This window comes from Centroberyx gerrardi, chromosome 1, assembly GCF_048128805.1.
Source record: "Centroberyx gerrardi isolate f3 chromosome 1, fCenGer3.hap1.cur.20231027, whole genome shotgun sequence".
Taxonomy (NCBI): Eukaryota; Metazoa; Chordata; class Actinopteri; order Beryciformes; family Berycidae; genus Centroberyx; species Centroberyx gerrardi.
The window spans coordinates 14,449,846-14,466,294 of NC_135997.1; the positions used below are offsets into that span (position 1 = coordinate 14,449,846).

Consider the following 16,449-nt stretch of genomic DNA (forward strand, 5'->3'; position numbering starts at 1 on the left):
ACCCAGCATAATCATTAATAATGTTCATGAAGGTGAACACCAGCCATGTGTGTCACCCATTTTCTTAGTTTACCTTTCCATTTTCTCCCCCTTTATTTTTCTAGAGGGCTGAAGAAGCACTCCTCTGTTAGGCTGTGCACAATACATTGACAGTTTACAGAAGTTATGTGCTGTGGATACAGCGGATTATGGCAAGATGAGCATCTCTATGAAGTGTTTCCTACTGTTCTATTTAGCCAACATGACACTATTAATGTTGATATTGATATGAAACTCTTAATGTATCCGGGGTAACAAGGGCAAAGAAATGAAGACGGTGTTTAAAATATAGTACTGTATATTGTGAGTCCACACAGACATACAAACACACACACACACCAATAAAAATCAATGAGAAACTGCTGATACTTTAGGGATGGTGTTTTATGACAGCTATAAATAACAACAAAAATCAGTTGCCCCCACAATGCTGATAAGGGTGAATGGTTACATTAGACAAACGTACATATCTTGATGCTACATAAGGGTAACAACCATTCATAGATGTATTTATGGCACAAACATCAGAGGACACTGTGGTTTGAGAGACTACACAGTGAGAAGCCAACAAACTATCAACTTTTACAACTTAACAAGCCAGAATATGTGAGGATGGGAGTTATCAAGGCTTTATGATCCAGTGTGGGTCCATGTGAAACAGCTGACGACAGAGTTGTCAGAATGTATATGGCTCTGACCTGAGTCCGACTCCTGACTCTTGCCACTGTCACTGTCACTTTGAGCCTAGTGGAATATTTGACTCAAGGTGTTCTCTTGCACGAGCGGTACTTGCGGCCAGAAATATCTGCCACTCAGTGTATCACGGCCCACCGACTATGTAGGGAAAGTTTGGCACTAGTTGGGTAGACTGAGACAACAGTGATAGAGAGATAATGAAGACTACAAGAGTGGTTATGATACAGAACAGGGAGAGGCTGAAACCAAATGAAAAATAAAAATAAAACACCAAACCCCACAGTTCCACACCTGTAAATAGTAGTAGATAAAAACTCTGGAAACACAATGGTAATTACAGGATCTCAATGTACAATATGTCAGCTGCGTGTAGAAAACAGATGCATTCATTTGATTAATTAAAAAATATAATATATTTATATATTTATATGCACATACTCTTTTGTACAGAGGCTAAACACTTGTTTGGTATTAAAATGTGCACACCTATATCTATTTTTTTGTCTTTAAATATTACTATCTTGATTTACACTGCTTACTTAACGTTTTTTTTCTCCAGAGAAAATGATTTAATAAGGTGATAAAGGAACTAGGCTAGAAATGCTGCCTTCCCTTTCATAAAACGTCTTATTCTAGTGGAATGCCTAGAGTTCTTACAGCCAAAAATAGAGAACTATTAGTTTTTCAACCTGCCTCGTGGCACGTCATAAAATATATAAACAAAACCAAAGAGAAAGTGAAACCCTGGATCCCTTCTTTACACACTGGCCGAGTTATGGGTTTGGCAAAAAACAAAAATGAGAAAGAGAGAGATGGGTTGGGGTTTTAATTTGTCTAAACATCAGTGTCTGCCAATTGACTGAAACACAGATGTTTAGGTATCGTACTGTTAGTTTAAAAACAATGCCGAGAACATTGCAATTGAAAAAACCTTTACCTAATATACTGTTACATGAATCGCCAAACTGTACAATATGTTGTGTTGCTGCAAACATGCCATTTGCAGTCTGCTGACAACCAAGATAAGCATTTCTCCAGTGAGGTTGTTAAAAGGTTATGCAAATAGTTTATGAATGGCAGAGAGACAGCACATATGTTCCTCTGTCACAGAGGAGGATTTCAATTGCTTGAATTTGTTTGTAGTCAAGTTGTTCATAAAAAGATTACAAACTACTTCAGTCAACCAGATTTTAATTTTCTGTTTTAAAAGTGTATTTAACATTAATGACATAAATTCTTGCAAAATAATTATTCAACTTTGCGTGAATCCTGAGTAACCTTTAAAAAAATACTTATAATCAAAATGAAAACGAAGAATCCCTTCATTGAAACAGCACTCCTGATCTGAATGCAACATGTTAAACACCAGAGGACATTTCACTGATTAGAAACCAAACATTACTGAAAAGACACACAGACATACACACAAATTACATACTAAAATAATTACAAATGTGCTCTCTTTCTCCCGTTCACTCTCTCTCTATCACATTCACAAAAAAACAAACAAAAAAAAACATACACACTCTCAAACAAAATGAAGCAAAGAGAGTAAAAGAATCCAACATAAAAGGCGGGTGGTACACATGAATAAAAGCATCAAAAATGATGCAGATATAATGCTATTAATCAGTCAACATTTCAGTAATGTCTCTGTGACTGAGTCTGATACAGTGTTTCGTGTCGCCAGCAAGGGAGAGAACTACACAAGCCCAGGCTCTGGGCCAATATGGACTCAGTAAAGGTTCAGACAGGCACATTTGATATATAAGTCAAGAATATACCTGACATTGAGGCTGAAACAGTCTCAGTCTCTTGTCTTTCCATGTTTGAACTGTTCACTTTGGTAATGGGTGTCAATCACTTCAAGGTGTTGCTTGTTTCATTATTTTCATCTACCTTTCATTTTAAATAGACAGGTTTTATTTTGTACCTAAGGGAGACTTAAGCGCTTTGCGTTCAAGGCAGCATCACAGCCAGGTTACCATGGAGGGCAAGTCTATGCTGGACCCCTTCCACTCTTCTTCTGCACCTTCCTCCTCAGTTCTGGTGCTTTTTCTGGGTGCACTGTACTCTCCATGGGATGAAAGTGCATAGGAGTGGGGCTCCCACCATTGCAGCAAGGATCCGCTCACAGTAGTAAGGCCTTTTTTTTTTCCAAAAACAATGTGACTGCGTAAGCATCTGAGTGTCAGCACAGTGAAACTTTCAAAATGTGTGTGTGTATATATATGTGTGTGTGTGTGTATGTGGGAGCAAGGTATGTTTTATGTGCGTGTTTGTCAGTTGTCTATGTGTGTGTTTCTCTATATTCATGTCTGGGTGAAAGGCAGGTGGCTGAGGGACTCGTGCCCTTTCTGCCTCTCCTCTTCCCAAGCATCCATGTTCTGTCCCACGTCGTCTTCCTCCTGCTACTGACGCTCCTCTCCCTCCTCCTCCTCCTGGATGACCTGGATGTCATCCGACGGGGAGGTGGGCAGGCTGGCTGGCAGGCTGGGGAGCAGGTTGTCAGGCTGCTGCTGTTTGCCGAGCTCTTTGCTCTTCTCCTCCTCCTCGATGGTCTTCTTCCACACCTTGTGGTTCTCTGTCAGGTGCTGCATGATGTTGCAGAACAACCTGCGGCGGCCCTTCCTCCTTTCTGTAGTGGACACAAAGCAGACAGAGGTTTTTTTATCCGAGAAATGTTCAGAGATGTGCTCAATAATAATCTAAAGGATACAGTGGTTGAATCAACATGTTTCAGAAAAACCTAGATAGGGTTACCGCAGTGTGTTTTGGTTTGCATAGAATACATAACAGCTCTGATGAGGAATTAGTGTCATATCTCTTACTTGGTGCCAACTCCTCCTCCAGCTCGTCATCATCGGTGTCTGTTTCCACCTGCCCCTCCTCTTCCTCCTCGTCTGATCCATCTTCGTTGATCCAGTAGCCAGGAAGGAGGCCTGCAGCATCATAGGAGTTACAGAGCGGTCCTACAATATGGGTGATGAAGGACTCCTGTAGCTTGGCCAGCTGCGGTGAGGAGCGGTCCATGAAGGGGCTGATGGGTAATCCCAGGCTAGCCTCCTCATCTCCCTGGAGACCAAACACACACAAAAAAAATCACAGTTAATATCCCACAGACACTGACCTTCGGTGATGAGCCTAGATACTCAACGCAAACTACACCACAACCACAGAAGAGTTGGTCCATTGTACAATTGTAAAAGACAATATGAAGTTTTGTGTAACTCATGAGTTTGTGTATATCAAACACTCTGCAACATTAGCATGCATGCTGTACCTGCTCATAAAACTCATTGACAATGCCTTCTGTCCACTTGAGGTGCAGGTCACGCACTTTGGCCGGCCCATTGATATCTGCCAGCTTAATGCAGACTTGGCACACCAGCAGCCTGTCGTTCTCATTGGTCCAGTCAATTCCTGGACTGTTCACATCATTCACCTGTTTATAAAAAGACAGAGATGGATGCATTATTACAATGGGTAACTGCTTTATCCTGCATTTATCCTATAGCATACTTGTCAGCTAAATTTTCACCAACCATGCAGAAAATCATTTCCCATGATAAATGTAACCTGTAATCTAAAATGTATATTATCAGCTGTTATCAGCTTAACAGATATGACTTCTGCTACCACTTGCAAACATGAAGGACGATCTTCTGTGTAAGACTACACTGTGCACTCTAATCCTGTTTGTTGTAATGGTGTGGTGCCAGATAAAAGCAGACAATTCAGTCAATATTTTGCCAGACATTAACAGAACAATAAATAGATGATTATCAATTCAGATCATATCTCAGACCTTGGCATTGAACTCAGCCAGGAAGTCAAAGTGCTTCTTGAGGTCTGTGGCCAGTATAGCCTCGATGACAAGGAAGCGAAAGCGCTTAAACTCCACGTGATCCAGGTTGACCAGGAAGTTGAACTCGGGCCGGGACAGGTAGAGGCTCCAGGCAGACGCAGCGTGGTGGTTCTCCAGCACGGAGCGGTCATTGTACAGCACTGCCTGCACAGGACAGGAGGTAAACCAGAGGGGTGAGAGAGGGAAACAGAACAGGCTGAGCAGTCTCCCTCTGTCTCTCCCCCTCCCTCTGCAATATCAGTGGGACATTTGCTTTTGTGACGTGCCTGCACACGTGTCTCAAAAGGTGCAATGAATTTAAAAATAGCAACCAATCAATAAATGAATGAGACAACGGCGGAGGTAGGCCGCAAAGCCTGAGTAAGTTTGAAGAGAGTGGGAAGAAGCACAACAGGTTAAAGAAGTACAACACTGAAGACTAGACTAAAAATAGCCTTTTTCCAGACATGGTGGTTGTCAGCATCATCGACAATCAATAAGTTCAGAGTTCCCTCTCCTTTCATGTAACCCCCTTTCCTGGGACATTTGCACAACCTAGACTGTATCAGCGCTATCGCCTGACAGGTTGTGAAAATAAAATATTTAAACAAGGGCATACAGTTAAGCTTTTCACCTTCGCTTTACACGACTGACTTGGACACAATCAGAGAGCAAGACGATCCTGGTCTGGGATTTATGTGCTGTAGGAATTAATTATAATTGAAATCTTTTTTTTTTTTACTAAATAGAGTTTGTAAAGGGAATTTAACTTTGTGTTCACTATAGTCACCACAATACAAATTATACCTAATTTGAGACCTAACATGATGCACTTTGTGTGATGTACACAGTTTATGATCATTTGAGTGTCGAGCAAAAAGCCTGTATCCTAAAAAAGGCTATTTATTCTTCACATTTTAGAATGCATTATCAATTGACTGGCTTTGCATTACAATAATGATTTTTTTTTTTTTACTCGTAAGCAAAATGTTGACTGTCAAGTAAAACATTTACTGTAAAAATGGCAAAATTGGAGTCACAAGGTTTCTGCAGGACACCAATGATACATAAGGACAGAACATTGTTTTCAGTATATTGTTTTCAGTTTCATGGATTGACTGTGAGACCTATGTAAAGAGTCAAAGTAACACCGAGATGTATATAAACCAAAACTAAATATGTAATAAATACATATTGATTCAGAAGAGAAGTACAGGGTGCACAGACAGTCAGTTGTTTGTGGTTCTGTATGTACTGCATGTTTGAGTTATTCACTGATAATTTGTATTGGGTGGGAGGTGGGAGGTGTATGCAGTAGGGTGATGGGTGGAATCAGGGGAAAAACTACTTCAGTACTGTATGGTTTTGATAGACCTGCAGACAACCATGTGGCGTCTCAGGTGCAAGATGTCAATGGCGATCTTCACTGCTCATCTTTTAGTCTTGGATGAGCACAGTTCCTTGTTAGAAGGCAGGTTACAACCAATGACCCTCTCTGCAGAGTGAATAACTCGCTAAAGTACAGTATTAGAGGCAACAGATGCTAAGGCTGCACCAGATGGTGATGAAGAATCTCAGGATGCTTTTAATTACAGCCCAGTAGAACTTGACCAGGGGATCTGGGCTGACTTTCAGTCTCTCCAGATGTCTCAGGAAGTACATCGGCTGTTGACATTTTTGGACAGTGACACTGATGTTAGCATCCTATTTCAGGGTGTTGGTAAAGGGGGTACCCAAGAACTTAAATGACTCCACTAGGCCAACAGTGGCATTGTCCACTCCAAAGGTGGGTGTACTTGAGGAAGTTCTGTATCATTTCCACTGTTTTGTTTCCACTGAGCTGGTAGTTTGTGGGCAGTGGTGGCCTAAAGGTTAGAGAAGCGAGCTTGTGACCGGAAGGTCGTCGGTTCAATCCCCCGGACCGGCAGGATAAATCTGGGTGGGGAAAGTGAAAAGCAGCGCTTGCCCCTCCCTCATTACCACCACTGAGGTGCCCTTGAGCAAGGCCCTTAACCCCGACCACTCCAGTGGAGCTGCTCAGTGGCCAGTAGATCAGACTGTGGTTGTACTGATCAGCTTCCGTGTGTGAATGTGATCAGGGCGTTCCTGAAAAAGAGAGCATTGCTCTCAGTGAAACTCCCCTGAATAAATAAAGGTGAGAGAGAGAAAGAAGTTGTGGTTTGCGTGCCTTGATGCTAGATGGCCCACCACAAATGACACCTGGTGCGAGCCATCAGCTCCAGATTTGCTCAAGTGTTGGTGGACAAAGTGGAGGACCAGTGTTGATGGTGTCACTCACTTACTGGCCCTGTATGCAAACTGAAGGGGGTCAAACAAAGAGTTTGAGATTGTTTTGGGACAGGAGAGGTACTAGCCTTCTTCAATTCAGTGACATCTCAGAGAGAATAGGTGCTGTCTCAATGCAACCTTTGAACCAAACATGTTATGTCATCTGTGTCAGCATGGGAATAATGCAACACACTAGTCTTTACCTTGGACAGCATATGGGAACCCACTGTGACATTATTAGCCTGGTTAAATGAAGTGATATCAGTGTACTGGCACTTCATAATGGTGATGAACTTGTGATGAGACTTTTGCTTAAACCTATATTTGCTACATTACTTCTCATTCTTTTTCCTGTAGACAATGCATTGCATGGGTACTTTTCATGTGTCCAGCTGAGCCAAAATAAATATGGGAAAGAAATCTACAGCAAAAGCAAGTGTCCATAAATGTTGTAGGTTACCTGTGGTGCGTTAGTGGCTACTAGAAAGGCATTTGTGCGACCAGGATGGTCGTAGTCATGCATTGCAGCTGCTACATAAAGGGCCATGAGCTCCAGAGCCGGGATGTTCCAGGCCAGGCAGCCATAGCTGTCGTCGGATATAGAGGAGCTCTTGGAGGAGGCGTAGGATATCCGGCCTGGCGAGATCCCACTATCTGAATCTGGCACACAACAACACACAAGATTTATGTTAAGTTAGAGGACTACCCTGTCCTGGCAAAATCCATTAGAGAGTTGAGTCTATCCCACAGTAAAGGAAATTCAAATTAGAAATTAAATGGAGTGCAAACAAACAAAAAAAACGAGAGAGCGAGAGAAAAAGAGAGAGAGAAAGAGAGAGAGAGAAACTCATAGTGGGTAAAATTGCAGATCTCTCATCACAATTGACTCTCTTTCTCTCAATCACTCACACATACACACACACACACACACACACACACACACACACACACACACACACACACACACACATCCTCATCTACCATTGTTTATCCACTCTGTCTCACTCAGTTTCTCATCTCTTTGTGTCTCTTTCTCATCCCCTTCTCTCCGTCTCTCCTTATCAAAAAACAGCTGTTCTGGCAGCCACTCTGGGAGACGTCAGTGGGTAAGCCTTAATTAACTTCTAATGGAGCTAAAATATCATTAGCAGAGACAAGCTTGGGAATCTTGGCATTTTAAACCAAACCATCTGTGTTCTACAGAGAAAAAGCCACATCCCACAACAGCAGGAATTTCTGAAAGCCACAAGATCCAATCAGTCAGAATTATTTCTGACATCAAAGGGTATAGAAAGATTGGCTGGTCCAAGATTTCTTGAACCAATGAAGGACTGCATTTTTCTATCCCCGCCATCTTTTTAAGGTTATTATGCTCTGAGATGGGAAAAAGTGTCATTTCATTTTCATGTGCAATTTTCACAAATCATTGTTTTGATCAGATTCAGGTCAAGACAATTCACTTAGAAGATTGTGATGAAAGTCTTATCATTGTTGTTCTTGTCAAGCATTCACACTCATTTAAAGTGCGAACTGTTTGTGTATTGTGTTAATGTCACAGCTCTTTGGGTAGTAGGTACTGCATGCATAGGCTATAGTTTAATCTTCATCAATTTCTGTGTACACGGCTCTTTTACAAAGACTCTTCATCTGAGTAGAGACTGAATAATAAATCTTAGAAAAAAAATCTCAGACCACTAAAACTTAAAACGTTGGCTGGCAACTGTACTACACAGCATTGCTGCTTAAATGATGGCGTGCTTCTAGCCAAAAATTATTGTTGTTCAGCCATACGTCAAGATTATAACCATAATAATCCATCCAACTCTGATGAGTTTGCCCAGTTTACCTGTGTCACTTCCTGTCACATGTTCATTGTGGATCTGCTGGAACCCAGGGATTGGCCGAGTGGTCAGGTACCAGACAGCATGCAGCACATCAGTAGCATGGACCCGGTTATGATCTGTGTTTTAAACCACAGTATTTCACATGAGTGTTATTTAGCCACTGCACCAGCTTTCTTTTGAAACCAAATAGCAGCACAATATCGAAAATCATCAAATTTTATAGCTCAAACTGCACCGGTTTGCTGCACAATAGCTACCCAATAGTTCCACTAACATTCAGGAACATTCTGGGCTAACACATAAAATATTTTTTTGTGTCAATGAACATTTATTATAATGTTTATGTTCACACACATAATGCTTTTTTAAAACATAACATGTAGGTGTTTGATTCTGTTGAAGCCTACTCAGTGTAATACTCACAGGGAATGTCCCTGTAGCCATTTTCCAGAGCACAGAAGTATGTCATGAACTCCCTCACAGGGATCTTGAAGATTTCGAACAGACACGTATCCTGGAAAAGGGTGTATGTCACCTGAGGAAATACAGACAAATCAACTTTATTGAGACACAAACCTGGACACAAGATAACCAGCATCACCAATGATGGGCAGTGCAACACTGAAAAAACACACTGAACCCAAAAACAAGAGGTAAATCAGCATTACGAATAGTTTCAGTCATGAAAATTTAAAAACATCCAACTTAACAACACTTAATTCGCTTTCATAAACAGACATGAACATATTAAAAAAGACATCAAACAAACAGCTACTGTAAATGGCTGGTTTTTGGTTATTGTACTGACGTAGCTGAGTATCCTTCCCGTCTTCCCTCCTGTTCTGCCCACCAGGTCAAAGATCTGGAAGTTCCAGCTGTTTATCTTCTCCATGAGACCATCATGGTCCTCCAGCATGGGATCTACTCTGAACTCCTGCTCACCCTGGAGACAACCAGCAAATGTAACATTTATTTACATTAATACACATATTATTTACATTGACATATTTGTGTGAGTGTGAATGTACACAGAGCACTAAAATACAGAGTTGATTTTGACAGCACCATTCAAAAGATCTTTGTTCTAGTACAAATATATAGGCAGACTCCAAAACACACATGTGCTTTAAGGCCATGGTGATGCAAGTCCCAGCTCAACTGCCAGACAATCCTGAAACTGATTTCAATTTAGCACAGCTGGGAAGTTTTAATAACAATAGCGGTTTGTCGACTGAAGGAAAGACGACTGCAGCTCAGATCAACTGTAGGCTAACTAGGGAAACCCAAGAGATGCCTGTTTCATAATTCATGGGCAGCTTGGGTGGCCGAGGGGAAAGGTCATAGGTTCAATCCCTGCAGCAACCATATGTGTTCATAAACAAGACCTGAATCCCTACTTGCTCACACGTTGGAAGCCAGTCTGGATAAGAGTGTCAGTTAAATGTCTTAAAGGTAACTGTGGCAGGCAGGCTTGGTAAAGTTACTTACAACCATATCACTCGGGACTAATGACAGTACAATTACAGGCACAGCTGAACACGTACTATTTTAGCACACACAGCAAGAAGGTCCTGAGTTCGAATCTTGGCCCTGGTCCTTTCTGTGTTTGCGCGGGTTTCCTCCCACAGTCCAAAGACATGCAGGTCAGGTGAACTGGAGACTCTAAACTACCCATAGGCATGAATGTGAGTGTGCTTGATATAGTATGGTATATGAAGTAGTATATGACATGTATATGATGTAGTTAAGTATATGACATGTATATGATATGGTATATAAAGCCCTTTGAAACATGCTTGTGATAGGAGTCAAGTCAATTTTGCTGTATCATCAGAACTAGCCTACTTGTTGGAGCAAAATATTCAAATCACATGACAAATGAAATGGTTGTCCACTGTGCTGTGCTGTAGCTGTCAGTCTGCTGCCATATAAGGTTATCATATTGTAAGCTGAAGCCCTCTAGGTCAAACGTACCTCTGATTCCTGAGTCTGCTGGTCTTTGCCGGGGCTCTTGTCCTCCTCCTCCTCCGCCTGCCCCTGGCTCCCTGCCACGTCTGGCCTCCTCTCCCCAGACACTTCCACCTCCACACTCTCCTCCCTGATCAGAGGCTCTCCCATGAAGTCAAGCCCTTCACCTGCTGTGTACACACACACACACACAGCACAGTAAGTGTAAAGGCACACAAGCAGTCATAAGGGTATGGACGTACACACACCTACACCTGCACTTCCATATTAGTTTCATATGTTGAACCTTTCGCACGTTGTTTTAAAATTAAAGCCCCAGTCTGAAATTGCAGTATGGGACCCCCTCTGGAAACCCGATCACTACATTACTGGACTTACTTATGAATTAATTCACTGGATCCAATTATTTTTTTTACCCTTAAAGTGTTTTGACTAGGCTTTTGAATCTAGGACAGTATGAGGCAGGTAAATGTATTTTACATGCAGGGCTACTTTAAGGATTTAATTGATTTGCTTCATATAGGTATTAGGTTATGATGGATTAGAAAGCTTGAAAAGTTTATTTTTTTTATTTTTTATTTTTTTTTTTAAGTCAAACTCTTCAAATGATATGGTAAAATAAATTCTGGATTAGGGGGTTAAGAGAAGATAATACAATATGTATGGTTCGTTATACTACTGTGTGTATGTGTGTTTGTGTCTGTGTTATTGTTGTTGTCCAGCAGACGGCAGCATTAACCTCCTAGACTAATAATGGAAAGTGCTCTGGTTCAATCCCTGTGATGAAAAGCTAACAATCAGGAAGGAGAACTTCTAAAGCACTTCCAAATACGCAGGAGTAGCAATTTTATAATTAACTATAAACTAATTACACACTGACATCACTAGTGACGATTATAAGTGTTTCTACTCTAAGGATGAAACTATGCTGCTCCCACTCCATTATGCACTGTACATTAGGTGTATGTGTATTACTGCAAATGGTGCCTTGTTGGCAAACTATACAAATTCTAAATGGTTTGACCAAGTAAACTATAAGGACACTGTATTGTACCTGAGCGCCTGCGTTGAGCCTCAGTGGTGTACGGCTGGTGACCTTCCCCCGAATCTCCACTGGAAACTCCCTTAAGCATCTGACGGCCACAGCTGCAGTGGACAGACGGGACGGGCACAGACATGATCAATTTCACTCCAACTAAAAACATCCACTCACTGTCCAAGACACCTGTGACAGAAGGCACTTACTGCCCGTGTTCAGGAGGGTGTCTTTGAGTTTCAGAAAGCCTATATATAGTATAAGATATAAGACTTGTTGAGACCTTGTTAATGCTACCTGGAATTGTTTTTAAGACCATTTTAAAAACCAAAACAAATAAACAAAGCTGCGAAAAACAGCCTATTTCTGATTAAACATAGTTAATGAAAGTTCTAAATTTATGAATGGGCAGTATAAGAAAATTGCCAAAAGGAAATTAATTGGTAAAGGAAATGAAGTCCAATTGTGCATAGAAAGGCAGATAAAATGCATGTTGTATGAATAACCCTGTTCTGTATTAACCTAAAAGTGAACATGAGGCACAAAGAAACCTCTAATAACTGCATGTAAGACATTTTAATACATTTTAATACCTTAAATTTCATTAATTTATTTTAAGACTTTTTCAGGCTCTTTAAAGACCCTGGTGAAGTGGTCATTACCATCGAGGACAAAAGTAAAGTGAAGGTCAAAAGACAGCTGACTAATAAGAAACTAAAGAGTGAAAGTCAAGTGAGGTCAAGCTTATTTATACAGCCCTTTATCACAAACACGTCTCAAAGGGCTTTACACACCATATCATCTATGTCATATACCATACTACATCATACACATACTGCATATACATCACATACTACATCATTTTACATATTCTACATCATATACCATACTACATCAAACACACTAACGTTCACATTCACACCTATGGGCAAATTAGAGTCTCCTGTTCACCTGACCTCTATGTCTTTGGACCGTGGGAGGAACCCCATGGGGAGAACATGCAAACTCCACACAGAAAGGACCAGGGCCGAGATTCAAACACAGGACCTTCTAGCTGTGAGGCTACATGTACCCAAACCATTCCAGCAGTGCTGTTGTTTTGAAGTTTAACTTTTTACCTGGTGCAGAGGGGGACGGTGGAGCTGCGGAAGGCCTGCTGGAAATCAGGGGAGCTGAGGGTGTAGCCCAGGGGCTTGTGCAGGTTCAGATTGACGCTGGGCTTGGTCAGGAAGTCAGCCGTGTCCGGGAACTCCACAGGCGAACGAGTGACGAGGGAGGATGACGGGCCTGTACCTACTGCTGGAGGGCTGTGGCAGGGTGAGGTGACTGGGCTGAGGCTGGGAGATGTGCCTGGAGGGAGGAAGAGAGTGGAGGGATTAGAAAAGAGAAACAAGGCATGACATTCAATCAAACTTGAGCAATCAGTCCAAGTGCAGTGTCTCTGTGGAGATCTACTGTATGTTCTCTTGCATCGCCTCACCTGCTCTCCTGGGCCCTGCGTGGTAGGTGAGGGTAACAGAGGAAGACCTCTGCTTGGGAATGGTGAGTAGGTTTGCATTGGGCCCATTGGACAGACTTGAGCTGGAACACAAAAGACAAATATTCACTATTGGCTCTCAGGAATCAGTAAAACATCACAACAGTTTGGATTCATTAGATTATTAATGTTTACAAATACTGTACTGAATTATAACTATTAACTCTAACCCAACTATTTTCTTCTTTTAAAGCTCTCTCACTGTCAAGTGTATCATTGCGTTCTACTAGTAATGCCTCATCTGGTGCTGAGGGCACCACACTAAAAGGCAACATTGCAGATACAGCATATCCTCTTAGTATCTGAGTCATCTGGCACTGCTACAACAAAAGGGGCATCATGATCCTAATGTCAAGGAAGCCTCTCAGCCAACACAGCTAGACCGCTCCTGCCACCCTGTGGAGCAACGCAGGGACTACATTTCAGCGTCCACACAGCGAGTCCATTTGCTGTTATGGTGTATGCGGTTACGCAAGTAACCTGGTTTTGGATCGACACATTACCTGGTTATAATGGTTATAATAACCTAAGCTTGTTCTCTGATTATGAGAAACCCAGGTAAGCTGCCTGGCTTTCTACAATAATAGATGGTACTGTGACATGTGACATCTTAATCCTTTTGCTTTTGTTTTTTCTGTGCAAAGGGTTATGAGAACACTTTGACGTCAGCAAATAAGAGAGAATAAATGACAGGACGCAATGGCAGGACACCACTTCCTCCTATTTTTTGTTTGTGGTTGACAATATTCAGATTGCTGTAGAACAAAGATAAATGTGCTCTCTATGTGCTGTGTGTACAGGGTTCATACACTTTTTCACCAATGATTTTCAATGACTTTTCCATGACTTCTCCACAACCATTAACTTAATTTCCATGACCAAAAGAAATGACTTCTCTGCGGTACCACTGAAAATTTTGTACTGGAACACTATATAAGTAAAATTAGGTCTGCATTTCAAACATATGGTGCCTCTCTAGAACAAATAAACACCAGACAGACACACCTAGATACATTTTGTCATATTTTAAATCCAATACCAGTTTAAAATTTTTGTCAATGTCTCAAAAGATAAATCAAAAATGCCATCACATTTTCTATCAGAGAGCATGAGAAAAAGTTATGTTAAATGTTATGTAATGCTGTTTTGTTTCTGTTTGTATGTGTTTTATAATTTTGTATTTGTGTCTATAGGACCCCCTCGAAAATGAGATGCTACATCTCAAGGGGCTATCCTTTCAATAAATTCAAATTCAAAAAGAGAGAATGAAAGAGAGAGAGAGACAGACAAAGAGAATGAATGAGAAAGACAGAGAGAGACAGAGAGAAATAGTGCACTGGGGTATGAATGCCAGTGTTACCTACTGATTCCCCAGCTCACAGTACACTTTCTCTCACCACAGACAAATCTAGCTGCAATGTGGCTGTCCGGGAACTTGAACGAGTAGTGCGAATTCATAATTTTTAATGCCCATAGTATCGCAGCTTTGATGTATGGCAGTGTATTGATGCCATCTTTTCTCGTTATAATGACATACCAACTTATCTCATTATAACGAGAAACGTTTCTCGTTATAATGACATACCAATATCTCGTTATAACGAGAAACGTTTCTCGTTATAACGAGATACCAAGAAACTTTCAAATGTTATAATGAGAAAAAGATCTATAGCCTAATGAGAAAACAGCCTGTGGACATCGGAGAAATTGAGAATGGCTCGTTTACATGATTTAACTCAACAACTCAGCAACAATCAGACAGAGGGGCTTCTTGTTACATGGATCCATACCATAAACACATATGAGCGAGCACGCACACGTACACGTACACGCACGCACACGTACACGCACGCACACACACACACACAGTAATCTCTTACACTCACAGTCACACAAGAAATCAGTATGGTAACAACATATAATGGGATGCTGGATGGTACAAGCTCCACACTGCATCAACAATAAACTGCACAAACATTTCACAATGCTCAGCACTGCAGCCAGCTGGCTAATACAGTCAACTCAACTCATCCTGACTCAGACACAATCAATATCTCGTTATAACGACAAAAGTTGATATCTCGTTATAAGGAGAAAAGTTTCTCCTTATAACGAGATAAGTTGGTAAGTCGTAATAACGAGAAAAGATGTCATTATAACGTGAAAATGATCTCGTTATAACGAGAAAAAGATCTCGTTATAACGAGAACGATTTTTCCCCCCACTGTGGCATCAATACGCTGCCGTATTGATGACTTCGTTTTTGGTTGAAACTATAAGTTACACATGTCTGTTTCTTTGCGGTGGAAACTGCAGTAGCGTCGGTGGATGTCTTTGCCGCACCAGCAACAGCGGCTGCGGTCTGGTGTTTTCCCCCTTCACGTGGCTAGTAAGCGCGGCCTCTCCCATATTCGAAATGTCGAAGGTTTTACAGCACAGTTTGCGTGTAGCACGTCTTGGGTCAGTGTCTTTTGCCAGCCATACTTGGTACTTTAACTTAAAAAGCCTTCTGTTGTTGAAGCTGCACTTGCCTGGCATATTGTCGGCAAAGTAAGTTTGCTAACTGCTACATTAGCAGAGAGCAACTGTAGTGGGCGAGCATGTAAACAAACTGAGTCAGACTGAACTAACTTCTCACACCACCGAAATGCCGCGATGGTTACGTGCGATGGTTAAGTGCCATGCTTGGATTAATCAGTAATTATATTTGATGCAACTTTAGCTATATTTCCATGACTTTTCCAAAATATTATTTTCCATATCTTTTCCAGGGCCTTGAAATTGCATTTTAAATTTCAATAACTTTTCCAGGTTTTTCATGACCGTACGAACCCTGTGTGTAAGTGTGAAGAAGATAAGATTTATCAGGAGCAACCAAAATCTAATGAAAACTTCAGTCATGGTGCCTGATGGCTTCAAACAGTTTGATGACAGTCTGATGGCTTTGCCAGTTCAAAGCAATGACTTGGAAGTGTTCAAACATCCAAGTCATTGCTTTGAACTGGCAAGTTGATATTCCCACATCAGATATCAGGCAGATTGAGGGTAAAATATGGTCAAGAAGATTGGTGGCTTTGTATGTGTGTAAGTAATTTTGAAGACAGTGTGTGTTTTTGGAATGAGCAGAATAACAGCAAGACAGAGATAATACTGACGTCATTTCAACTGAGGTGGTGAGGTGTACAGTTATCCT

The 16,449-nt window shown here is 41.3% G+C and overlaps 1 protein-coding gene across 1 annotated transcript in view; it reads right to left on the reverse strand.

The window, feature by feature from the left end:
* Window positions 1–408: 408 nt before the first annotated feature.
* pde3b (phosphodiesterase 3B) overlaps window positions 409–16,449 on the reverse strand; it is a 54,543-nt gene continuing 38,502 nt past the window's right edge. The window contains exons 5-16 of the mRNA XM_071905059.2: window positions 13,200–13,300; window positions 12,838–13,069; window positions 11,738–11,829; window positions 10,690–10,853; window positions 9,524–9,658; window positions 9,139–9,250; window positions 8,718–8,831; window positions 7,332–7,531; window positions 4,544–4,747; window positions 4,019–4,180; window positions 3,567–3,810; window positions 409–3,373 (exon numbers count right to left, since the gene is read on the reverse strand). Of these exons, the coding sequence (XP_071761160.1) occupies window positions 3,147–3,373; window positions 3,567–3,810; window positions 4,019–4,180; window positions 4,544–4,747; window positions 7,332–7,531; window positions 8,718–8,831; window positions 9,139–9,250; window positions 9,524–9,658; window positions 10,690–10,853; window positions 11,738–11,829; window positions 12,838–13,069; window positions 13,200–13,300 (1,987 nt within the window). The 3' untranslated portion in view covers window positions 409–3,146. The remainder of the gene's footprint in view (window positions 3,374–3,566; window positions 3,811–4,018; window positions 4,181–4,543; window positions 4,748–7,331; window positions 7,532–8,717; window positions 8,832–9,138; window positions 9,251–9,523; window positions 9,659–10,689; window positions 10,854–11,737; window positions 11,830–12,837; window positions 13,070–13,199; window positions 13,301–16,449) is intronic.